Source organism: Syngnathus leptorhynchus, chromosome 2 (assembly GCF_054491065.1).
Source record: "Syngnathus leptorhynchus isolate UIUO chromosome 2, UIUO_Slep, whole genome shotgun sequence".
NCBI lineage: Eukaryota > Metazoa > Chordata > Actinopteri > Syngnathiformes > Syngnathidae > Syngnathus > Syngnathus leptorhynchus.
The window spans coordinates 18,374,681-18,400,814 of record NC_141196.1 but is presented as its reverse complement, the minus strand read 5'-3'; the positions used below and the strand labels follow the sequence as shown (position 1 = coordinate 18,400,814).

Genomic DNA, 26,134 nt, shown 5'->3' with positions numbered 1-26,134 from the left:
CTTTCAAACAGCTGCCCGCTGTTGGGCAACTTTGAAATCTCACCAACATATAACAGAGTTTGACAGCTTTTGCAGCAATCACCTCTAGTGACTGATTCACAGATTAGACATTTTCTGTTCGGCAATGCATGGGATGACACAATAGCATCCACAGTAGGAACTGATGCACATTCATAACTGCTGACTTAAGTGACAGAGAAGTTAAAAAATGAAGACGAGGAGTCCCACAAGCAAGTGCTGTTCCATTAGGGATTTATTACTGGAGGCAAATCAATGAATATATGTCCTTTATACAGTATATGAGGAGCACGTCTCTACAGTTTCATAATGTAAACAATCTCTGAAGAGAAAAATGTATTCAGTTTAAAAGGAAGCCAGAGTCTCCTTTTTGAAACTATGTACACCAATTAAAATATAATTTATAACAAGAACATCTAAGAAACTAGATTTGAGCAATTCAAAAATACTGAAATGCCTTTTCGCCCACACACACTTCTCCTCTCCACATTCTTTGCCCATCATGAAATCACACTAAAAAAAAAAAAAAAACTGAATAAAAAGGGGAAAAGAACACACCTCAAAACATCCAAGCTAAGTGGAGCATAAATTAAAAAAAAATGTAAAAATATAAAATCTGACGCAAAGTATTTAGCATATTTTATGTTAAAAAAAGAGAATCAGATGAGTGTGTCCTTAGAAGTCAAAATAAAACATATGCCCTTTATCTTATATTGTTCCACGCGCTCACAATTATATTTTCACTCTTGTATTTATTATTTTATTTATATTTATTTCACGTAGAATCATTTACCTACCAAGTGCTCATTTGACATCCTTAAAGGTTTATATTGTGTGATGAAATGATTTAGTAGAAAAGAAAAGAAAAATCAACATTTAAGCGTTTGAACGTAAAACAAGAAAGCCACCAACTTGTTTTCTTTTTTTTTTGGTCAAGTTTTGCAGTTTTTCTTGCCATTTTTTCCCCTACTTTTCAGAAACGAAGAGCAGGAAGTATTGCATTGTGGCGAGAATCTTTTCCCTTTGGAAAGTTATTATCGTTATTATTATTCATATTTGGATTGATTAGAACTAGCCCAAGTGGACAGTGCTTATTATTACACTTGAAAAATGTGTCTTCTCAAAACACAAGGAAAAAAAAAGGTCAACATCAAAGTTTTCTATAAGAAAGTATATCGTCATCTAGATATATCTACACAAACACACAAATATATATTGAGATATATTCATATATATGTATATACCTTTTTTAGAATATGGCTATTGAAAAAGAGTTCTTTTGAATAAAACGTCCTCAGTGGCGGTCGGAATTGGATCGGAGAGGTGCCGTGTGGAAGAGGGAAGAACCTACTGCTGATTTTAAGGCTTTGCTGTGATCACGAGATGACGTGATGACATGATGAGACGTCAGGGAGCAAATGTAGTTCCAAAAAAAAAAAATAAGGTTTACGTGTACATTTTTGTGTGCGTTTATGTAGCCAAGTTGGTATAAGTGTCTGTGTAAATTCATGTAAATTGTGGTATGTATGTACGTTGGTGAAAGTGTATTTCTATTTAATGTATGTGATGACTTTTAGGTTTATGTAACTTGATGTGTGCAAGTTAACATGGATACAGATTTACCAGGGCATCGTTCTGAATATTACCGTAATATCCGCACTATTCGGCGCACTTAAAAACTTGAAATTTACTCAAAAAAACACAGTGCGCCTTATAATGCAGAGCGCCTTATAAATGGATCAATTGATGAATTCCATACTGGTTGTACACAGCGCTCTGCCAAAATATTTTAATACGTTTTAGTACGACTAGTACATTACAAGGTCGCATCATTTCCCAGCATTATGGTCCGTCACTGAATAGCGGTTGTACCTGCGAGGCTATTTCATTTCGAAATAGGCTGTTCCGTTAATGTTTTCGAGTATGTTTACGGATCAATATGCCACAGAATCATAAATAAGCAGCACCAATGTGTTAAATTGGTCTTTAGTCGGTTCCGATCAACTTTATGGGAGAGAAGTTGAGAAACGTTACAGGGAGCCGCCATGACACTTTGCTCAGGCTCATGGGAGTACGGAGCGATATGGAAGGGAAACATAAGTTAGCAGTACCGATGTGTTAGATCGAACTTGAGTCGGTTCCGATCACTTTTATAGAAGATAGTTTGAGAAACGCGCTTATTTACTGAGGTTATTGGTTATTGTGCAATTTTTGTACATAAAGTTTGACTGAATACCTCATTGACTGGTTTATCGCGATACAAAATAAATTAAAGAAAGTTTATGACCATAAAAAAATAAGTGGGGTTGCTGGACCAAGAAGCCAAAGCATATCACTTTCATACAGAAAGGGAGTTGGATTTTACCTCATTGACTGGGTTGACATTCCCTTTACACAGCACCATCTAGCGGATGCATACCGCAACCCTTGTCAACCTCAGTTTGATGCAGTATAGCTTCTATTTTATGTGCCTTTTAATCCGGTGCGCCCTATATATTAAATCATTTCTAAAATAAAACAATTCAATGAGGGTGCACTTTATAATCCAGTGCGCCTTATAGTGCGAAAAATACGGTAGTTGGCACGAGCTTACGTATGTCAAAGTTCATGTGCAAAGTACATTATACATGTAAGTTCACGTGAATATGTTTGTGTAAGTTACTTTGTTTGTAAGTTTATGACGTAAGAACGTTTGTGTATGCAAGTTCACATTTGTCAGCATACATCTAGGTGCATGTTTGTGTATGCAGGTTTGTATGTCTAAATATTTTGAGCTTGCACAGCAACTTGATGTACAGTATGTAAGCGCATGCGTATGTGTGTATACCGTGTTAATGCATGGATGTTTCAAAACCAAATTATTTCGTGTGTTAGCGTGCGTTTTAAACTTTAATTTCGGGGAAATTTTTGCTGCTGCAAATTCCCAAGCGAAGTGGGTTTTCTCATCATCATCATTATCATCATTATCATCATCATCATCATCACCCCTTCCTCTTCTTCCATTTCCCCTTGTCTCTTCTCTTCCACAATTCCAGTCGGGACGTTTAGTGTGCAAGATTACGATTGATTTTTGTACACGTTGATCACATTCGTCTTGATGACTCGGTGACCATTCTCACGTATTGCATCTAATAATATGGATAAAAACAAAACTGAACAAACGTGATCATCTAAAGGGATTTATCATGCACTGCTCTTTTTTTACACAGTGCCAGACTTTGTGTGTCAGGTTATGTCAAAGTTCCCTCCAAATCCTGCTGCCGCCAAAATTATATGTAAGATTTTTAGTGCTATGTACACATTTAGCCATACACATCTCTCTCTCTCTCTCTCTCTCTCTCTCTCTCTCTCTCTCTCTCTCTCTCTCTCTCTCTCTCTCTCTCTCTCTCTCTCTCTCTCTCTCTCTCTCTCTCTCAGAGAGAGAGCTAGTATGGTGTTATCTTATATTAGAGATTTATGTAAACCATGATGTAAACATTCAATGTACTTGTGTGTGCCTGTGTGTGAGTTGATAAGCTGTGGAAGGACCCGGAAATTCAAGGCCTTGAACCCGCACAAAGCTGTGTCTCAGTTTGACGAGGAGAGGAAGTGCTCAGAACTAAAGCCTTCTACACGCCACCTTTTTTGGAGTAGAGGCATCAACCAGTGGCAGATTTGTGAAGCAAAGGTCAGGTCAGGCTGGATGTCAAAACGGAGTCTAGATTTAATCTTTCTAAGACAGGGCTGCCCAAGGCCGGTCCCTCGAGAACCCCTATCTAGCCTGTTTTTACTATATCCCTACTGCAACACCCCCGATTCAAATCATCAGGATTGTTAACAAGCTTTTGCAAAGCTTGCTGATGAGCTACAAACATGATGGCGTGCAGAAGAGGCTTTAGAGAATGAACTTTTATGGGATAGCAGGATGGCGGCGGGGAGAGCATCGGCGCATGGACGTGAGGTAGAGATGCTCCTGACACCATCCGTGTCATTTTCTTGCTAAATTCCAACGCTCCCTTCTCTTTTTTTCAGTGCCTCCTACTGGCCAGGTTGGGTCAACCAACTGCCGCTAAAGGGAATGTTTACATTCATCGTGACAGATACATTCCATCAAATCAAACCAACGTGAGTCACTATGGATTTTTTGTGGGGACTGGGACATTTCTTGTAATGGAGCCACTGCCACAACCATACCCCCCCCCCATAAAATTGAACGACACAAGCTGCAATTTAAATGTAAACAAGACACGTTGCATCGGCAGAGCGGACCAGTCCGCCGCCTTCAATGTGGGAATGTTCCACCCTCACTGATTTTTTTATTAAGTCGACTAGCTGGCTAAAGCTAAAACTAAAATTGTATTTGAAATATGTATGCCGTAGTTATATAACAAAATTAAAGTAATAAAATATTTGTTTGGTACTTGGTATGAGAATTGGTGAGTAGTCAAGAGTGAATACTCCTACTGATTTCTGTCTGAAAAATAGTGGTGTTGAAAATTCACATTTCACAGTGTATGTAAATAATAGGCGCACTGTGGCCATGCTGGCTGCAAAATGAAGGGGCAATGTGATATTATTAGCAGGCTAAAGCAAACAGTAAAAAAACAGAGGTGTGTTTAATCTGTGCTAGTTGGCCAATGCTGATGTTGAGTGTATGAAACAGGTGTACTGGAGACATTTTAGCTGGCTAAATCTAACTGTGTACAATAAATGAGTAATATTGTCTTTGCTTGGAGGACAAAGCTAAATATAGAAGAAAGAGGTGTTTTGTGGTCATGCTGGATGGCTAAGAGTGGATTTAAAAATAAGGTGCTGTGTGGTTGGGCTAGCTGGCTACAGCTACAGCTAACGACATTTCAAGTTCAAGAACATACACCTAACACCAAGAAACGTGTACTGTAATCATGCTAGACAACTAAAGCAAATAATGTCAAGGGATGTACATACAACAGGTGTGTTGTGGGCTAATAGCTAAACCTAGCATTACTGGCCTATTACCACGAGAAAATAGAGGTGTGCTGTGTGATTTTGTTTGCTGGCTAAAACTAAGACTAATAACCATTTAATATCCTGATTAACAAAAAAACAAATGCTGACTTGTCCAGGCTAACATTCGCCTCCTAATTTTCAGGTGAAACATTCCCACAAAGCATTTAGCGCTATCCATGTCGCTAACCAAACGCGGGCCAGTAGAGGGCGCCTCTGAAAAAAAAAAACAGGGTTTGGGGATTTAGCGTTGATAGTGACAGCGGGATAAAGCAGAAAAAAAACCTCCCAACAGTGCATAGATCAAATCAAGGAAGCACTACAATTACAAAACAAGAAAGAAAATCTTCATTTTTGTAAACTTTTGTCCACCTTTTTACATTGAGCGTAATACTCTTTGCACACACCACAGGTTTTTTTTCCATGTAGAACATCCAACAAAGTGGGTATCTTTTTTTCCGTTTTTTTTTTAACAACCACACACATAGTTTATTACTTTTGTATTTTTTTTCTGGCGATAGGACGCCGCGCACCACCTGAATTATTTTTTTTCACACAGAAACACAGAAACACGCACACACGCAACAAAGATTTGCTACGGAGGTCTCTCGGCAGGACGTAGCGCTGCGGCTGGTCTCATAGCTATCACAAAGTAGCCGCTTTTGCCTCCTCCCCTCAAAAAACGATCTCGTCCACTCCTTTTAAAAATGTAAACATTTTGTGTGGAGAGGTGTGTACCGCTTTTTTCTGCTGCCGTGGGGTGGCATTTAATAAGGCGGGACAGTCGCGGCGCAGCTTGGGTTCAGCGCAGTGGGACAGTCAGCGGTGGTGCACCGACTTCTGGGCCTCCTTCAGCAACGTATCAAAGTCTAGCGCGTCGTACTTGCTCTTGACTGGACCTGGACCTGCCTCGTCTGGACAGTGAGGGAGGGGATGAACGCTAATGTTAATCGAGGGCAGTGAATCCCAAATGCTATGCAATGAAAGATCATCAAGTCCATCCATCCATCCATCCATCCATCCATCCATCCATCCATCCATCCATCTTCTTCTGCTTAACCGGGGTCGGGTCGCGGGGGCAGCAGCTTTAGTAGGGACTCTCAGACTTCCCTCAGGACGTGGGAAAAGCTCTGCCGGAGGTGGGAATTGAAGCTCTTCCTGACAGGGGATTCTGCCAGACGTTCCCAGCAGACCCTCACAGAGCGTTTGGGTCTGCCAGGTTGGACCGGCATCTTTCCCCACCATCGGAGCCAACCCACCACCAGGTAATCAGTTGACCGCTCCGCTCCTCCCTTCATCCGGGTGTCCAAAACATGCGGCCGCAAATCTGATGACACGACTACAAAGTCGATTGTCGAACTGCGGCCTAGGGTGTCCTGGTGCCAAGTGCACAAATGGTCACCCTTATGTTTGAACATGGTGTTCATTATAGAAAATCCATGTCGAGCACAGAAGTCCAATAATAGAATACCGCTCGGGTTCAGACCGGGGGGGGGGCGTTCCTCCCAATCACGCCCTTCCAGGTCTCACTGTCATTGCCCACGTGAGCATTGAAGTCACCCAGTAGAACGATGGAGTCCACAGAAGGAGCGGCCTCCAGCACTTCCTCCAGGGACTTCAAGAAGGGTGGGCACTCTGAGCTGCCGCTTGGTGCATAGACACAAACAACAGTCGGGACCCGTCCCCCCCACCCGAAGGCGGAGGGAGGCTACCCTCTCGTTCACCAGGGTGAACCCCAATGTGCAGGTGCCCAGCCGGGGGACAATAAGTATGCCCACACCTGCTCGCCGCCTCTCACCGTGGGCAACTCCAGAGTGGAAGAGAGTCCAGCCCCTCTCGAGAGGCCTTGTACCAGAGCCAAAACTATGTGTGGAGGCAAGCCCGACTATGTCTAGTCTGAACTTTTCTGCCTCACACATCAGCTCGGGCTCCTTTCCAGCCAGGGAGGTGACATTCCATGTCTCTAGAGCCAGCCGGGGATCGGACAGCCAAGGTCCGCGCCTTTGGCCGCCGTCCAGCTCACTTTGCACCCGACCCCTTGGGTCCTTCGTACAGGTGGTGAGGCCATGGGAAGGGGGACCCACGTTTTCTTTTCGGGCTATGCCCGGCCGGGCCCCATTCATGTTTATTCAGCGAGTTTATTTGTTCTGAAATGTATTTATACTTTTACTTCAAATAATTTACCTTTAGTCATCCACTGTATTTATGCCAGCAAGCTACGTATAATGATTGTCAGAATGATTAAATGGTTTTGACCTAATTGGGGGAAAATGCAATGAACGTGTGTGGGCACCTGTGCCATTGATACAGTCCAGATTTTATGTCATGCCAACATTAGCCTAGCACAAGGGAATTTAGAACGTCTGTTCTGTGTGAGTTGCAGTAGTCACCAAGGTCGATGTAACGCTTCCTCGTCAGTCTCCTCCCGCTCATAGTTGAGCTCTGGAAAACATTCTCACGCTCCCGGCGGTGCCGCTGGATGCCAGACTGGCGGATCTTTATGACGCCGCAGCGCTCCCTGCGGGCATACAGTAGAAGAAACAAATCAGAACTATTAGGACCTCATGGAATCACACAATAATGAAAACAGAACGTTTTTGCCTGTCTTCGTGTATGAGGTTCATATTTAGTAGCAGGAGTTCATCTTTGAAGGACCCCAGAAGAGTCTAAACTAAAACGGCAGCCATTTGTTTCCCATGTTGGTCCGGGACCTTTTATACTGGTGTGAATACAAACAAACTAACCCTGGAGCAGACCCAACAACCGTGTGCTTACAAACTAGCTACAGGTCTTCATAGAAACCACTGCTGGAAGATATGGAATATGGAAGAGCTATGTGTCTCTGGACAAGGTTTCTGAAGTCATTTATTCTAGTATAATGGTGACTTAAAATGTACTTTGGTGTGGTTGGAAACTGGTTACGTACTCATTACAGATGATGACTTTGCAGTCCTCGGCTGTGCCAAAGACCTGGAAGCGCTTCCTCAACATGTTCTGGGTCATGCTGCTGGGCAGGTTGTGGATGTAGAACACCTGACAGTTCTCCTGGCAACAGGGAAACCATGGCAACAGTTAGCAACGGGTGGGAGAAAACACACAGATGGACGTGGGAGGTTTTTAGCATTGCAGATGTTGTCTGCACACACATGCACGCACGCACGCACGCACATACACACAGTGTAGTGATTCACTATGGAGTGGAGCGGGAACACTGTGTACCTCGTCAGATTTGGCTTTGTTCCTCTGCTCGTTGTCTGGGCATATCTCAGAGTGTTCACTGAGGACGGGAGAATACACGTTAGGGATGAAAAGGGAGAAAAAAGGACAAATAAGGTGAAACAACAGCGGGAGGGAAAAGAGAACAGGTGCATTACTGTGACAGTGTATACCATTTGATAAAAAGGCAAGACCGTTTTACCAGGTAAAAGTTCACGTACGGCTTTGTGTGCAACGGTATGCTGCACAATGTACACTCATCCATGGCCTTTTAGTTTTCTTGTTGTCCACACATGGAATCGGCCATACTAGCTTAGCTTTGCTGTAGGCAAATCTACTTATTCATATCTGTAGTAATACTGTAATGAGTAATAATGGTGTCAAGAGTAGCTTAGCACAATGGTTGATATGTCATTGGAAAGCTGAGATCATTCTCTTTTTGATTATGCTAAAACCGTATTTCTGAAATATGGGTCACAGTAGCTGATTTTGCTATGCCGGCTCACATACAATTAAAGCAATAGCTCCTCTGGCCAGTTATTCGGGATGACCACCACCTTGCAAAGTAGAAATACACACGGCGACTAGAAACAAATCAAAAAGTCGACCTCTCTTGGGATGTTTACCTGGAGTTTGCCTTGCTGGCGGTGGAGTCAGGACAAACGTGGAGGGTCGGAGAGGGCGAGCGGGACACTGCAGAGCACTCTTCCTCTGAGGCAGGGGGTGTGGTGGCCACTGACTGGCAGTCAGACGAGGGTTGTGATGATGTCATTGGCTCGCCGGCATTGGATTGGATGCCATTTTCCGGCGCTTCATTACTGAGTTGGTGTTCTCCAACCCCCTGCAGTATGGTGCTCAGCATAGCAACGCTGCGCTTGCGGGATTCTCCGAGGCTCAGCACACAATAGTCGTGGTCGCCGAAGCCACGGCAGGCGTCGCTGTCTTCAGCCTGACCCATGCGCCGCAGCTGGGCATACAGCTCTGTCTGCTCCGGTAGTTTACGCTGATGTGTCCGGCTCAGCCAGGATGCTCGGAGGCCGCCGACAACGCTGGCGGAGGAGTGGACGGATGAGTGGACAGACGCGTCACTGTTTCTTTCCCCCTCCTTTCTGGCCTCGGTTGGCTTGAAGAGGTCGTCCTCCACCGGCTTGTGAGGCGGTGTGGTGGGAGGCGTCAGACCTGGAGATTTAAATAAGGTCATTGAAGGACTCACACAAGGTCTTCCGTCAATGGCTTGCAAGAATACTTCAAATACTCAAAGTTTACCTGCAGTTCCACACAGATCCACGCCGAGCGTCTGCTCAAAAGTCTTGCTGCTGAACTCTCTTCAGAGAAAACACAAAAGAGAATCACATAAGATTTCATCAATACGCCTCCTCTCTTATCAGAGCTGCCACATGCAGGCCTGTCCTCGCCGCCATTCTTCTCTCTCATCTATTTTCTTTTTTGTTTTATTCCTTTTTTTGGGTGCCACAATCACACCAACCACGGGAATAAAATAACGGCCAGCTCTTTGAAAAGACAGATTCATCTGAAGAATGGACCTATGCCAGGGAAAGCGCTCAGTATGGCGGCCGGAGCGAGTTGGAGACGCTCCAGGGACGCCGGTGGGAGGTTAATGTGGAAAAGCGAGGGCAGAGAGGATGCGCCCGTCTGGGCTCAGCTTACAGTCAGAATCATTAAGCATCTTGGAATACAATCTGTTTTGGATTAGAATGCATCAATATTAGGCTGCTGGGATGAGAAATGACAACTTGGCAAAGTCGTGCGTATTAAACGGGGTGCACGATTGCCATTATGCACATCATCAAATAATCATAGATACAATGGACCTCTAATAGGGACTCAAACAGACACCTATACGTCCTCAAGGAACTTATACGGTACAGAGACCTTATAAAAGGACTTTCAAGGACTCCTTAAGGAACCTCCTTTAAAGACCTCCTTGGAGGGTTTTTTTTCAAGGACCGGTACAGATATCCCCTTCATTGATTCCTACAAGACCTACTTCAGGGACTACAAAGACCTTCTTTAAGCACTCGTACAAGTAGTTAAAGTACTTCTCTAGTCTGCATTCAAGGTTTCCGACAGGGACATCCTTCAAGAACTATGAAAACCAAGAACAGGTGCATCCTTCAAGGATCCCTACAGAGACCTCATAAAGAGTCCTTCAAGGTTCCGTACAGGGGCCTCCCTCAAGGCCATGTATAGAAACCAAGGCCTCCTACAGGGACCTCCTTCAAGGCCTTGTACATGGAGCAAGGATTCCTGCACAGGCCTCATTCACAGTCTCCTACAGACACCCTGAGTAAAAACGGATGAAAGTGTGCTTTTAAGTAAACTGCTCATGTATCTGCTCTCATTTCTGATGACAGGCTGCCCGCTTGTGGCTACAAACAAAGAATTCTAAACACGTTGGCTCCTTCACGGCATGGACAATGTTGCAGCCAATCAGCGTGAATGTGATAAGGCCAAGAGAAATTCTCACCCTGTGGACTTGCTGGTGTTGAGAGGCAGACACAGGCAGGCTCGTTTCTCTGTCCATACACACACACACACACACACACACACACACACACACACACACACACACACACACACACACACACACACACACACACACAAAGAACAATTTGAGCAAAAAAGGACTGGAACATGTGGGCAACATTGACTAGCGCTGTCCTCTTTACACAACTGACTCACATCACAATGTCACAACATTCATCAAGTCAAGTCACATTTGACAAACCTGTCCACACAACATGTCAACTTTATATTAAATTCAACTATACTATTCATCCTACTGTTAATATAAATTTCCCCCAAATGACCTTCTTTAGGCTACTGATTGGCTAATTTGGTGTGGAATGGTCAAACAGTGTTGCCCCCCTGAGAGGGTGCATCAGGTTATTTCTTAGGTCATGCATCCTCTGGTTCACCCCTATCTTTGGCCAATTAATTTAAAAAAAAATTGACACTATTTAGATTATAGCTATGTAGATTTTACCCAATGAAACATATTTTTCCAAACTATTAAAATCACGAACCGGTCCAAAAACCAAACAGAGTTGGCACATCGCAATTTCCGCCACCGCAAATTCCCCAACCCTGATTAATTTTTTTTTTTTTTTTTTTTTTTTGACTGACTCTGAGAATTGAGAAAAGTGATATATAAACCTAATGCATTATCATTATCCTTATTTATTATTATTTTTATTAATAAAACATATTAAGCAACACACACTGTGCCATATCCCTGTCAGTTTCACCCAAGTGAAAAACAAAACCAGCGTAACTAAAACCAGTTTAATTGATGGCTTCTTATGTCATGGGAGGGTATTTTCCTAAGCCATTCAAGTAACAAGCCAATCCAACAACCCAATTCTTGACACCACAAAGCTTGCCACCAACCCCAAAAAAATCTTAACTAACCCCATGGACATGTTCTCACCGTTGTGGCAGCAGGTTTTGGTCATCTCTGTTGTGTCACCTTGCATTCCTGCCTCTGTCGTTGTCCCTCCTCCCGCTTGAGTTGGTGAGAGCTTGCCTCCCACCTGCCCGTTATCCCGTTCCTCCCTCCAGTCACCCTCCCTCGTCTGTCCGGGCCGCAGCCTCTTGGCAAAGCGGCTAGGGAAGGAAGCCAGACGCCTGGAGCGGCGAACTGAGAAGGAACCAATGTCTTCCACAGGGCTTTGCAGCGCCTCACAGGAGTGGTTTCTCCTTGCGGGCAAGGAAGGGTCCTTACAAAGATCTGGTTTAGTGGTGACAGTGCCAGGTGCTCGGTTGGAAGGCGGGGATCCTGGTCCTGCTTGAGTGTACGGTGGACTGTGCAATCCATAAGGCTTGCTCACATCAAAGGAGCTACTCTGCTGCAGGAGATCACGGAGAAGGGAGTTGGTTTTCAACTGCCTCCGCCTCGCGAAGGGAAGTCTCCGGGGCTCACACCCTGGCCCACTGCTCGCTGAGGGAGCCACCAGGACCAGTCGGCTGTGAGAGTTTGTTACTGACAGGCGGGTGCCATCGGGTCGAGCTCGAGGTCTGGGCGGGTCCTTGCGGTCCAGACCCTGCTGCTTGCGCACAGGCATGCAGTATGTGTGCATGTAGGTAATAAGCTCCACTACAGAGCGGAGTTCTTTTTCCGAGGTGAATTGAGGCTTGACAGGCTCGGCAGGGGGCTTGATTTGCCTTGCCTCTACCTCACTACCAGAAGACTCTTCTTCCTCATCATCGTCCTCCTCTGATTCACTGTCCTCGTCGTCTTCATCCTCCTCCTCTTCCTCTTCGTCCTCCGGATCTGCAGTTTGGGGCTCCTGGGCGTCCCGCCGGGATATGGTGAGATGGCGATGGAGCTCGGTGCACAGGCGGCCCGCCGGACGCACGGCGCGTGGCTTCCGCGCCTGAGAAGCATCCATCTGAGAGGGTGGAGACAAACTCATAGATTAACTGCACAAATATTAAGATTCTTTCACACAGTTTATCCAATTATCACCCTGCTTCTAGTAAGGTAAGAATTACTAAATGTACTGACATGGTTGTAACAAAGTCAATTACTGGTCCCTGTTTTGACCCATTCCCTTTTACACAGCCACCCCAAGTTGGACAAGCACTGCCACAATCGTCTAGTACAGAGTAGTTGTACATATATTCCCCTCATGCCATATTTGTTGATGAGCGATGGCCTCTCTCTTTGCACCACACTCACTTCTAAAATGAGACGTCAGTGGTGTTGTTTGTTGTTCCTGACGACTGAAGAGTGGAATTGAAAAGTGAATAAAGACATCAGTCACATGTTCAGCTTGGCTGTGTTTTGAATTTAAAGAGACTCTTTCAGTGTATACACCATTGTTTCTTGTCATGATGCATGAAATAAAGAAATTGAATTGCAATCTGTCTCACAGCCTGGTTGTAACTGGTTCTAGTCTGGCACTTGTCTTGTACTCGTCTGGTACTAACTTCACTGGTCCTCGTTTGGTCCCTCATTTCTCAAATACGAATAGTCTTGAACTACCTGTTGTATAATTCTAATCTGATGACAGTCTGGGATGCTTCTGCGGCTGGTTTTAGTCTGCTCTAGTCTGTCATTTCTCTGTTATTAATGAGGTCCTAAATTAGCAGTAGTCTGATCTAGTTTTCTACTATCCTGGTACTAGTGTGTTACTAATCCAAGTACTAATCCTAGTTTTCTACTAGTCTGGTACTAGTGTATTACTAACTTGAACTAGGTTGCTCAATTCTGATACTGCCCTAGAGCTACTATGATATTTGTCTTTTTCTAATTTGATTCTAGACCGGTACTAGTCTGGATCTAATCTCGTAGAAGGGTGATACTAGTCTGGTCCTACCCTGGTACTAGTCTGGTACAGGTTTGTTACTAATCTTGTTGTACTCTGGTAGTAGTTGGGCTTCATCTGTCCCAGTTTAGCACTGGTATGTTTGAACTCCTTTGCTAACTTATTTGCTAACTTACTCATTTTTAATTAGTTCAGCTTTAGTCCAGGTGTACTGTGACCTCGGTTTGTCATAATATATCTTCCTCACCTTAACTGGAGGCCGGACCGTCCGTGAGTGTAATCCTCTGTTTCTATAGCGATGCCCATGGACGCTATCTTTGCCCACAGGCACATTGGGCGGAGTGAGCAGCAAGATCTTCAGCTGGTAACACAAGACAAGGAAGAAACTATTCAATTATTTTTAATTCATTACATTGTGGAGCTGCCAGTGTGTCTAGGGAAACATAGTCTTAATATCATCATCATTGTCACCATCAGCAGTGTCTCCATAACAGACCTATCAGATCATATCAGATTGGAGAGAAAATACTGTGATTATGTCTGGACTCTGGAGTGCGGTATGATCCCTGGGGAAGGGCAGCTGGCTCCAGTCTGCTGTTCATTCGGTTGTACTCTGATTCTAGTCAAGTGAGAGACATGTAAAGCATGTCACTAGTCTGATTATGGTTCCAGTAGTTCACATTCACACCTTCAAAGGGATCTAGCACCTTCAAGGCTGAGGTACTATCGACCTATGAAGTACAATGTCTAATCAATAAAAATATTTAAAAAAACGTTTCACTTCCTCAAATGATTTCTGTTCTTGTCATCTACTGAAGTTTACGCAAAGAAGGAATGTTTTTTTTCAAACATTACAACATTGTATGAATTCAAGCACCCACTACTTTGACTTCTGACCATTTTCTCTTTCTATTTTTCCTGAATGTAACTGATTAACCTGCTTGCCTTGCTTGTCATTTCGATTATTTACTTCTCAATGTCACCCAAGGGCAGGCCAAGGGTGCACTTGTTATTTTATGTCAAAACAAAAGACATCATTGTCATGAGACTCGTTGTTTAGGGACTAAACAATGCCACTGCTGCATTTAGCGCCCTGCTTGGACACTTGATGTGTGTATCTGTGTGCGTGTGCGTGTGTGTGTGAGTGTAGCTACTGCGATAACCTACATCTTGTATTGTGAGACTCGACCAAATGGAAAATCATCAACTTTAACACAATTTACACAGCATTTCATAGACCTTTTAGGCCAAGTAATCTTTCAACACCATGACAGAATTGGCACATCCCACCATTGGAGCCACAACGATTCGAATGGCACTAACCCTTGGACAAAAAAAAGCCAGTTTAGTGTATTGCTACACTGATTTTATGTGGGGGGGGACCTTTCCCAAAACTTTTCAATACCCAGAGAGAGTGGGTACAGCCCTATTGTTGGAAGCACTACCCCAACTCCACCCACCGAAAAAATCCAAACATAACCCATTTAGTGTATATCAACACTGACTTTGCTTTAAGAACAGACTTTTTCAAGCTTCTTAAGGCACATATCCCTTCAAAAACGAGACAGAATTGGTGCATCCCCATTCTCAACACCAAAACCTTCTCAACTCGGCAAAACAGATCAAAACGAAGCATATAGCTAACTTGATTTCATGTTGTATAATAAATACTCTATTTTTTAAGTCACATCTCCTTGCTAGAGATGGCAAGTTGTAGTTTAAGTTTATCACACCTCATGCTACTCAGCCCAATGAATCAAAGGTAGATTTTTCACTGTAGAACAGCCTTTCCAAAACTTTTTGACTCTTTCACTACTCCATTAGAGTTGCTGCCCCATTATCCCCTACTAATCTATTTCAAAATTTGTTGAAAATTAACAGGTCTAAATTAAAATTCTAGAGATTGATAGAACACCAACTAGCAAATGGGCCTTGCAAACCGGGAGGGCGTGAGACTGAGTGAATATTTATGCTTCAGCCAACTGGAACAAAAGCATCTTTGTAGTCTAGATCCAGCACACAAACACACACAGACACAAAAAAAGGTTCTTTGAGCTTCAGTGAATGATGAGTTAGTCCTTGTTTCAGAACACAGCATTGTAGCAGGAGTCTATCATCGTTACGGATATTTTGCATGAAAAGTATTTCTCAGGTTCAAAACAAGACAAACCAAGATTCCTGGAAGTTTTTGGACTTCGAGAATAACAGGGGGCGCAACCGGGAGAGGGAGGGGTGGTCGACTAAGGCATCCCACAATGACGTGTGAAAAGTGAAAGAGGGGGCGCAGGCTGGTGGAAAACAAACTAGTAGAGAGCGCTTGGACACCACACGGTGGATTCCAGCACGGTACTAATGCAGACAAGCATAACCATGTATACCTGTGCGAATAATTCAATGATCATCTGTGGGTTCAGGTAGCCAAATTCAGGTAGCCATTTGTAAATAAAGTTAGGATGTGATTTATTTTCCTTATTTAGGAAGGATAGAGAGAAAGAAAAACAGGAAATGGCCTTACCAGAGAAGGGTCCTCGGTGTCCTGCGAGCATTTGATGTGTTTTGCGCCAACAGAAAGATGATGAAGATGGTCGTGGTCATCCTCGTCCTGTTCGGGATCGTCCTCCCCCAGAGCGGGGAAGACAGAGAGGCCGCCCACCTCTGCGTCTACCATGCCGTCGAGGCTGTCTGTCAGAGCGGCCAGCAGCGCCGCGTTTTCCTCTTCAATCTGAAGCGCACCAGAAAACACTTTGATCTTTCTTGCATCACGAGCATGTAAACAATCATTGATCCCCATTGTATAAAAATCTGGCAACCGCGTTCAGTGTGGTTGAATGTACAAAAGACACTGAAGACCTTTGGCTGTAAAATATATTGTTTAAAGACCGGTTTGTATTGCAAGTGGCATTTTAAGGGATTCTGGCCATTATAATGGTTGGGCAAAAAGGAATTCACACGATTGCCACAATCTTTTTAGCAGGTATATAACTTGAGATGTAAATTTGATTTGTTGTGTAACCATCCCCGTAACTAAAAAAAAAAATTTCTCCATTGAAATGTCATTTGTTACAGCCTGTTTTCACACTATAATATTGTACTTTTTAAAAATATAGTAATAATCTAATTAAACAGAATTTAAATAACTTAAGTGTTGGTTTAATGCTGCAACTCCGTATGATGCTGGAAAAGTCATTTTTAGGAGATGAAGAATTTATGCCTGTGAGTAGTTATATTAACTGTCTCCATGTGTTTCTTCACCCTTGGTGTTCAGCTCGGGATTCCTTGAAACTCTGGTTTGTAAATGAGGACAATATGGACGCTCACCTCAAAAAGCTCGTCGGGTGTGCTGTATCGGATGGATGCTGGCGACGCATCCGGTGCCTGATCACTGCACCACTGCAGTTCACTGAGGCAGTTGACACTGTCAAAGTCGCTGGTGTCCAGCTGCGAGAGGTCAATGTCGGCAAAGTCGGTGTCCAGGCGGTCTGAGCACACTTCCTCCTCCCCATACTGCAGATGCGAAAAAGAAGAGAAGGTGTGGTCAGGGTAATTCACTGTGAAAACTTAGATTCACTTTTCACAATGCCTGCCTGAAGCGAAGGCACGTAATCAGATAACTGAATGATCGCCACCAGTGTCATCCACAAACCCCAGCCACCCGGATAAAAGCTGCAAAAAGCCCGGGAAAATGTCGATTTTGAAGGACCTTGGCACAAAAACCTGAGAATAAGCTAGGTATGACTGCAGAAAATGATCGTGGGTGACCTTTGACTTCAAAACCTCAATTTCGGCTGGGACGCATTTACAAAAAATGTGACCGCATTCCCTTTGATGGCAACACGGAAGGCACCATACTTTGAAAGTGATCAAATCCAACTATCTAACAGCCTTTTGTCTTGGGACTGTGTGAAAATTGTACAAAACTGAAGACCCTTCATTAATCCACCTTTGCCTTTAACACAGCCATCACAGAATAATAACAGAGTGACAAGAATCAATGTTATCTACCGTTGCAGCAGGAGTGATTTTCCAGACAGGACTCTAACAGCCACGTGGTGCACGTCATTGTGAAAATGTGAAAAAAGGAAGCAAAGTGTGTGATACAGTGGGAGGAAGTGAGGGTGCTCCACTGGAGACATTGGGAATTGAGTGACAATTGAATAATAACACGAAGTAGTAGTCTCCATGTTGTGAAACACTGTCTACATTGTCGACAGTCTCTATAGTAGTTATAGACTGATAATGATTATTAGTGGTTAAGGAGGTCAATAACAGCTATTTTAAAGCTAATATTCATTAGCAGTAAAAAGGAAAATCATCCATTTTAAGTAACACATCCCTAATTCATTTCAATGCCAAAATGCTCATTAAACAGCAGCTTTTCAGATTCCCATGTTCTTTCTTTCTTTCTTTCTTTCTTTCTTTCTTTCTTTCTTTCTTTCTTTCTTTCTTTCTTTCTTTCTTTCTTTCTTTCTTTCTTCTTACACTCATATACATATATATGTAGAATTTATTCTTTTTTTTTTTGGCAAGACAAACGAAAGTTGGGTTCATTTGACTGGGTTAGTTCACCTTTTGACCCAGCAGTTTTAAGGTGGTATTGTATTGTCTACTGCTACTTCTGAACATGTCTACTGCTACTGATATATGCGGTTGAACTTGCTCCTTTAAAAGACACTTAAAAGTCATCACAAATCTGATTTTAGCATATGTGGTTAACTATACAATGACTAATGACCCAAATATTGTATCAGTTACTGGGTGATGTTGCTAAGCTCATAGAGGCTTTCAACAATAATGTAGCTTATGTTACCTGCGTTGTTAAAGTTGGAACGAAGTGTGTAAGTGCAGTGACATTCTTGGAGGCTAAATTATTTGCTTGTGTGTACAAGATATCGCGGTCGTCGGCTGCCACTTTTTGGGGTTTCTGCATTCGTTTGAAAACCCATGTTTCTTCTGATGTTTTTGCGGTGTCAAACATCCGCGTTTTCTTCTCTTCAGGATGTGTGCTAATTGTTTCTATGTCATGAAAAAACTGATGCGCTAAAGAAAAAACAAAGGTTGATTTGGAATCAGTGAAAAAAAATCATACCGAAAAGTTTACTTGTATCTCTGATCAAAAAGAAATTGTAAAACTTTATTGACAAGAGCACCTGTACATGATATATTGACTGTATGTACAAAATGCACCCATGTTGAAAAGTAGCTCATTGTAGCTGACTGCAATGACACCGTTAACCTTAAAAAAAACACGAATGTCACTGATGTGGGCAATTCATGCATTGCATTACTCTTCTAATGAACATTTCATTCATGACTCTAATGAAAAAATATGAAATAGTGGCAAGTAATATTAACATCTGATCTGTTATCTACTTCCAGTCACTCACCATGACTCATTTAGCATGTATTAATTCACAAAGGTGCTTTATCTTCTCAAAATATACAAAAGGCACTAGTTTTACACCAATGCGAATTTGGAAAAGATTAACGGCTCTCGTTCATCAGATTCATTAATCTCCCCACCCCTCATTAGTGTGTTTATTTGGCTTTCAAATGGTGATTATGGATTAGCATATAATAATTGTAACAGCCATGTCTTTGAAATTTAGCATTTACTTCGTGTATATTTATTCGAGTCGACACATGATATCACCATGTTTTCCCACATTATTATTTATCATTATAATTACATAATAATGTGAGATGATCTAATGGGAATTTAGCCCCCATTTCCCCAAGCCATATGATCGTTGGGAGGCATGTCTATAAGGAGTAGACCCACAAAAAATGTCTTTAAAAGACACTGGAGATCGACCAGCTTGGTTTGAAGCAACAAATTGATAGTTTCCATCCCTATCCGTCTTTCAAAGACATACCTAGTTAGAAGGCACATCTAAAATGTCTTTACCTATTTTACCTGCATTACCACAGTAAAAGAATGAGCAGGGCGGTCGTGACTCACTACTGTTGAACAGGGAAAAAAAAGACATGGTGAAGGAGCAGACGCCCTCCATTAGACCCTCCCACAGTTACATCCTCCAGTTTCTCATGCAGGTGTGTGCTTGTGAATGTCTCTGACACTATCTTAGCATGCTGATCACATCCACACTCACTCACGTGCGCCTTCGGCTCGCTGGCTAGGCGCATCCTTCTTCTCTTTCATCTCATGAAGCACGCTTCCTGGCACTAAAGTGGAGTGCAGTCCTCCGCCAAGGACCCACAATCCGATTAAGATTGGCCCCAAAATGTAATTGGTCCACACAAAAATTTGTATGGGGAGGAATTATTGAGGGTTTTCTTTTTTTTTTGAAATTTTCTATCCAGTTAAGGCAAGCAAACTCCTTGGCATTTGACTTGATGTCAGTGTTTATCACCAGTCGCTTCAGTGAGACTACAGTGAGCAGTTTTCCAAAACCTCTATATGCATATGAATTGATATCAAAGTTGCACATCAGACACTACAGTGGGCAGCTCCTCACAAGCAATTTCTGCTACAGCATTTGCATATCAGTCTTTGGGCCCTGTTTTTGAATACAGATGCCCAGCGCTTAACGTATATAAACGGCCCCATCTTCATTTTTGTTTCCCAGGTTTGAGAATGTGACAGATCACGTCTAGTTTTAAGCAAGTGTCTGAATTTAGTACATCGCCCTACACCTCGAAAAGCATTGCAGCATATTCTACGAAAGGAAATATTTTGAGAATTTAATGACTCAAAGTAGACCGAATTTTAGACAAGTTAAAAGCAGGTCTAAGTTGAGGCGCAGACAGTGTAATGCAAATGGGATGGATTTAATCAAGATGCAGGCAGACAGATTATGAGCTGCTTGGAAATATGTGGTGGATGTCATCGTATTTCATTCATTAATATGACAACAACATAGGACAAACTCTTGAAATCATTGTCGGGATAAATTAATTGAATGAGTCTAGTTCTTGAGCTAGTCTGGACACAAAAATAGGGCTTTTGATATCAAAGCTACATGTAGGTCACTACAAACGCGAAACAATCCAAAGCGTCTATGAATTTCTCCCGGAAGTCGCTCTCTCACGCGACCAAAGGGGGGTCAGTCAAAGTTCATCCTGTGATTATTCCGGCAGTACGGCGAGGAGCACTCCAAAGTGCCTGCGGCCAGAGTTTGAACACATCCGGGGAAGAGACGCAAATAAAAATTTGCTTATTCATAACCTAAGCAAATGGTGGCGCACTGGGTAGTACGTCCGCCTCACAGTTAGGAGGGTGCGGGTTTGATTCCACCTCCGGCCCTCCTTGTGTGGAGTTTGCATGTTCTCCCTGAGCCCGCGTGTGTTTTCTCTGGGCACTCCGGTTTCCTCCCACATCCCAAAAACATGCTTGGTAGGCCGATTGAGCACTCCAAATTGCCCCTAGGTGTGAGTGCGGGTGCGGATGGTTGTTCGTCTCTGTGTGCCCTGTGATTGGCTGGCAACCAGTTCAGGGTGTCCCCCACCTACTGCCCGATGACGGCTGGGATAGGCTCCGGCACGCCCGCGACCCCCGTGGGGACAAAGCGGTTCAGAAAATGGATGGATGGATGGATGGATGGATGGATGGATGGATGGATGGATGGATGGATGGATGGATGGATGGATGGATGGATGGATTACCTAACGCACGCAAAGACAATGGCAGTTCTGTCAGTGTGTCATTGGCTTCCGATATGAAGGTTCAACTGGGCCATTAGGAGGGAGAAAAAAAAGGCAGATTAAGCAAATGGTGCCAGGCATGAAATTATACGGGAGACTACTGATACCTTTGATGTTATTGAGAGGGAACACTTCCAGGGAAAATTTGAGTTCAGAACAAGTTCAGCGGGTTTATAAATGGTCTAATAAATACGCATGTATACTCAGCAATGTGTGCCATGCTCAGGCCAACTGCCACCTAGTCGAGTTGCTCTGATGTATACTCAAGTTTCGTACACGTCCTACTCCCAATAGCAATAAACATGATGAGTAGAAATATACTTACTGATCATTCATTATGGTCATTCGCTTCACCAGTTATTCATCTGAGCAGCCACTTTGCGGGGTATTAATAAATTAATGATACACAGTTTCCAAAAATTGTTCACAGCATTTTCAGTGACTGATATACCGTGGTGCATTGAGATATGAGTATAATTTGTTCCTGGACTATGCTTGTGAGTTCATAACACTCATATCTCAAATCATCTTTCCATACTGAAATGAAACATGAACTACTTATGTCTTAAATATATTGAATGTAAAGAATTAAAACGTTTTTTTTATTAGCATTGAGGTAAGATGAAGCGACCCTACCATTCAAAAGTTTGGCGTCACTAAGAAATGTCCTTACTTTTAAGATAAATTGTTATTTTTTTCAACGAGGATAACATTAAACTAATCAGGAATACACAACACGATTCTCACTGCACACGTCTGGTTTTCAATGCAAATCTACATAGGTGTATAAAGGCCCATTTCCAGCAACCATCCCTCCCTCTAGTGTTCCAATGATTAGAAAATCCTTGTGCAATAATGTTAGTTTTCATGGAAAACACTAAATTGACTCCAAATTGTGAACGGTAGTGTATGTGGTTGTTTTAAATAATGTGTAACGTTATAATGTTTTATAATGTTTTTTGTTTAGCCTGAGGGTAAACTTCAAGTTGGAGACATTAAATAACTTAAAGCCTCTTTCTTGATGATTTTTCGATTATTTGCCACACTGCTGTCGTAAAATGCGATCACTTGAGGTGACTTGTGGCAAGAGGCAGGTTACAAGTTGGACTGGTCGCCAGCCAGGGCACACCTATGGGCGATTTAGATGCTGCTAGAAATAAACCACAAGGTAAAAAATATTGTCTGCTGTTAAAATGCCTGACATTCATACCTGCTGTATATTATTAGTCAAAATCATCTTGACTTCCATGTGTGGTCAAGCTCTGCTCACGGCAACAGTGGAAGAGTGAAGAGCCAGAATGAGGCGGCCAGGACGACGGTGCATGAAAGCCAAGATATTTATAGCGTTCCCCGCCTGCAGCAGGAGCGCTAACCGTGCTAAAAGAAGCGCGTCGGCGTGGAAAAGCCGACTGGCCCCTCTGCAATGGCCCACGCCGCTAAATTTAAACACCTTCTTCTCCAGGGAGCGTTCACCTTTGACAAAGACCAGATGACTATTCTCGAAGGTTTCATTTAGATGCTAAGATAAGATGCTAAAAATATGGCATCATACATTTAAGCTTACTCTCAATATGAGCATTTAATAAGAACTAATCAGGACAATATGGCTTAATTTGTTATTTTTAGGTAGGTCAGCTGTCTAAAGGCTGTTTGTGTCCATATGTAGATGAGCCTAGTTCACTCCAGTGAACAACTATTTCAAATTTCGGATATGCATGAATCTTGATATCATTGAGCATCAATCACGAGGGTGGATGCTGGTGTGTCATCACGTAAACTGATACCCACTAGTAAAACATACTGTGTGTGTGTGTTTGTGTGTGTGTGTGTGTGGGGGGGGTCCTTAAACCAAACAAATCTACTGTAAAAAAGTGAAATGCAATGGACGTGTCATGTGACCTTCATTGCTCTGTCCGTTAATAAGAGTCTTTATCGATCCACACATGGAGGAAATCCAATACATGCAGTGGCGCAGTGTTATATGAGGTGAAACGTCTCTCTCGCTCTCGGTCCCTCTCTCTGTCTCTCTCTCGCACTCACATACACACAAGCACGTGCGTGCAAAGACATACACACATAAACTTCAAAAAGACACACAGTAGAAAGATCAATCCAAGGTCAGCCAGGCAAGAAGAAGAAGGCCATGCAGGCACTATTTCTTGCAGCTTCTCACACTCTTTCGTCACATAGATGAGGCAAGGCGACGTCGGCAAAATATTCAGCGGCTCAGAAGTACTAATCCCGGGTTAAAAGTTGACAACATGTGCTGGTTTTGCAATGTATAAAATTGCAATTCACTCTGTAATTGCAGTTCCTAAAAAAAATTGAGAATTATGACCCTCACCCAATCATCTGTCTTTCCCCAAAAAATAATTCGCATTATCTGTAATTTGTCAATGTTTTTTTTTTTTCATAGACAGTAACCAAAGTTATTTTTTAATGTGAATAAAAGCTGAGATTTGATTTTTGTGTGAAAAAAAAAGCTATTTTAAGGTCCCATCTACCAGCCCCAGTTTTATAGTATACTAACTCGTTTACTATGCCTCCATGTCTGATGGTTAATTAAGGTAAAATGGCACATAGGAGTGCTTTCGTTACAGCAGGAATAAAAGTAAGTGCTCAGTGGAGTACATTCTCCACACATACTTGTTGTATAGAGCACAGTTATAGTGTGTCAGGCAGTGTGAAGGTGAAGCGTTGAGGAATGGTGATGAGGAGGCAACTTCACTGTAATTACCTCACACCCTTGCGGCACATGAAGATAGCCCAATCGCCTCCCACCCACACCACCCCCCCGCCGACCAACCGTCCCATCTCGTCCTTTCTTACTTTCTTGGAGGTCACTTTGACAGGAAGTGGTTTAGCCTGACATCCAAGCACTATCGATTATTAGGGCTGCACTTGCACACAAAAGCAGCACGCACAAACACACTCAAATGCACATCAACGCACGGAACATCAAACACACACACACACACACACACACACACTGGACAGCTAATCATTAGTAGACATGTTAGAATTAGACATTATTTACTGGAAGCGAGATAATACGGTAACAAGATTCAGGCATCCACTGGAGCCTTTGTATTTGAAAAAAACGGTATCTACTGACGGTGAGGCGAGACACAAGCATCTACTGAAAGAATAGAATTACCATACTACAAGACTGGACGTGAGGCATTTAAATCCGACAAGACAGTATCTTTTGTACATTAGGCCTTTACTTTCACATCAAACCAGTTCTACTAGAAATGAGACTTTTTACAAGTATAATACTACAAGGCAGTAGCATCGACTAGAGGTGAGGCTTTTACATAGTACAAGACAGAATCTATAGAAGTGATGCATTTCCATACCACAAGTGAGCAGCTACTGGAGTGAGGTATAGTCATAGTACAAGATTGATTGATAAAGGCCCCCCTCCAAGAGATGCTAACATCATGCAGTATTAGAAAAAGAAATGCTAGTCTTAGATTCTCGTCTTTGCATATGTCTCATGAGTTACTCTGAGGATTCGTTTGAGTCTGTTTATTTCCTTACAGAAATAAATATAGTCGTTTGTTTGTCATGTAAAGAAAAAATATTTGCATATTTTCATTCCACTTTTTCGAGGTGGTGCGCAAAAGGCAAGAGAATAATCCATGACTTTTTGGTGGAGGTTAAGGCCTTGTTTTTTAGTGATTGACAGGTTGCCGTGTGGTTCAATCATCATGGATCATCCTTCCTCACAGGCGTCACCGAACCCGTTGAGCCGCAACACTTATTCCTGAGCCCTGAATCGGCTTTTCCCTCCCGCCACACCATCTCTGCGGATCTGTCACTTAGGATTGGTCGACCCCTCGTTCCAGTCTTCTCGAGCTGTCACGTGCCGGACAAAAGTCATCCTGTCCAAATTGCACCGTCGCTGAAGAAAAATAAACTTCTTACTTCTTTAGTCCACTAGTAGACTTTCAGATGTCGTCTAATTATTGAATTGCCCGTTACACTGCCAGTGTTTTTCGATCTGTGTCGTTGATCTGTGTGAAAGGCACAAACGCTTTTACTAATTTCTCTGTTAAGAGCACATGTGGATAAATTCAGAATAACAGCAATGATGCAGCAATTATGTGGGAACTGTGTATCAAAGAACCTTAAGAACAGTTCGAGGCTTTCGAGGTGGTATTATGTACTGTCAGAGTGAAAGGGAATGCCGTATTTTCGGGACAGAGGGTGTGATGTTTAACAAAAAACACACGTATCAAGTGATAGAACTGCGGAAACCGAAAACAATAAAAAGAGAATAATCTTAAAGTAAATGGAAAGTGGCCCACAAGTTTGCATGTGGCAGGAATAAGAAAGATAAGCTGACAATATACGTACACGCAGATACAAGGACTGTGATTGGATGTGATTGATTCCATCGTAATCCTCATTGGCTTGGACTGTGAGTATGTGCTGTTCTATATTTAGCTCATGCACGGGTCTCATGACTTGCTCTAAGTAGGCTGCCGCTGACTTGAGGAGCGTCTGACACACACAGATGACCTCTCTCTCACACACAGGCGCACTGATATTAATGCGCGCCAAAGGGAATCATCACGTTTCAAACATCAAATGAATAGTCTGAGGTTGTGTTTACGTGACACTGATCTCATTAAGACTGGAAAGGGTTTTGTTCTTGCCTCGCCTCCATACATGTTGATAACTTTAAAGGTAAAGGCCTCACCTCCAATAGATGCTGTTTTGTAGAAAATAGTATATCAAAACCTAAGGCCTCATCTCCAGCACATACTGATGTTTTTTTTAGTATATAAAGATATTACATTTGATAAGACATTATTTGCATATACTGGAGGTGAGGCAATTGAATGTATACTTCTACAAAATCTGAGCATTCTAGATGTTTAGCCTTCACCTATAGCTCATACGTCCAAAAAGATTAGGAGTTCTACCAGCAGTAAAGCTGCCTCACATTTACTATTAGAAGACGTGAGCATCTA

General features: G+C 42.8%; 1 protein-coding gene across 1 annotated transcript in view; it reads right to left on the bottom strand.

Annotated features, from left to right (window-relative positions):
* Positions 1–235: 235 nt before the first annotated feature.
* Positions 236–26,134, bottom strand: part of ppargc1b (peroxisome proliferator-activated receptor gamma, coactivator 1 beta) — a 53,590-nt gene continuing 27,691 nt past the window's right edge. Inside the window, exons 2-12 of the mRNA XM_085934990.1 lie at positions 16,809–16,994; positions 16,006–16,212; positions 13,738–13,851; positions 11,651–12,611; positions 10,688–10,736; positions 9,466–9,524; positions 8,826–9,378; positions 8,203–8,260; positions 7,910–8,028; positions 7,374–7,501; positions 236–5,897 (exon numbers count right to left, since the gene is read on the bottom strand). Coding sequence (XP_085791116.1) covers positions 5,803–5,897; positions 7,374–7,501; positions 7,910–8,028; positions 8,203–8,260; positions 8,826–9,378; positions 9,466–9,524; positions 10,688–10,736; positions 11,651–12,611; positions 13,738–13,851; positions 16,006–16,212; positions 16,809–16,994 — 2,529 coding nt within the window. The 3' untranslated portion in view covers positions 236–5,802. The remainder of the gene's footprint in view (positions 5,898–7,373; positions 7,502–7,909; positions 8,029–8,202; positions 8,261–8,825; positions 9,379–9,465; positions 9,525–10,687; positions 10,737–11,650; positions 12,612–13,737; positions 13,852–16,005; positions 16,213–16,808; positions 16,995–26,134) is intronic.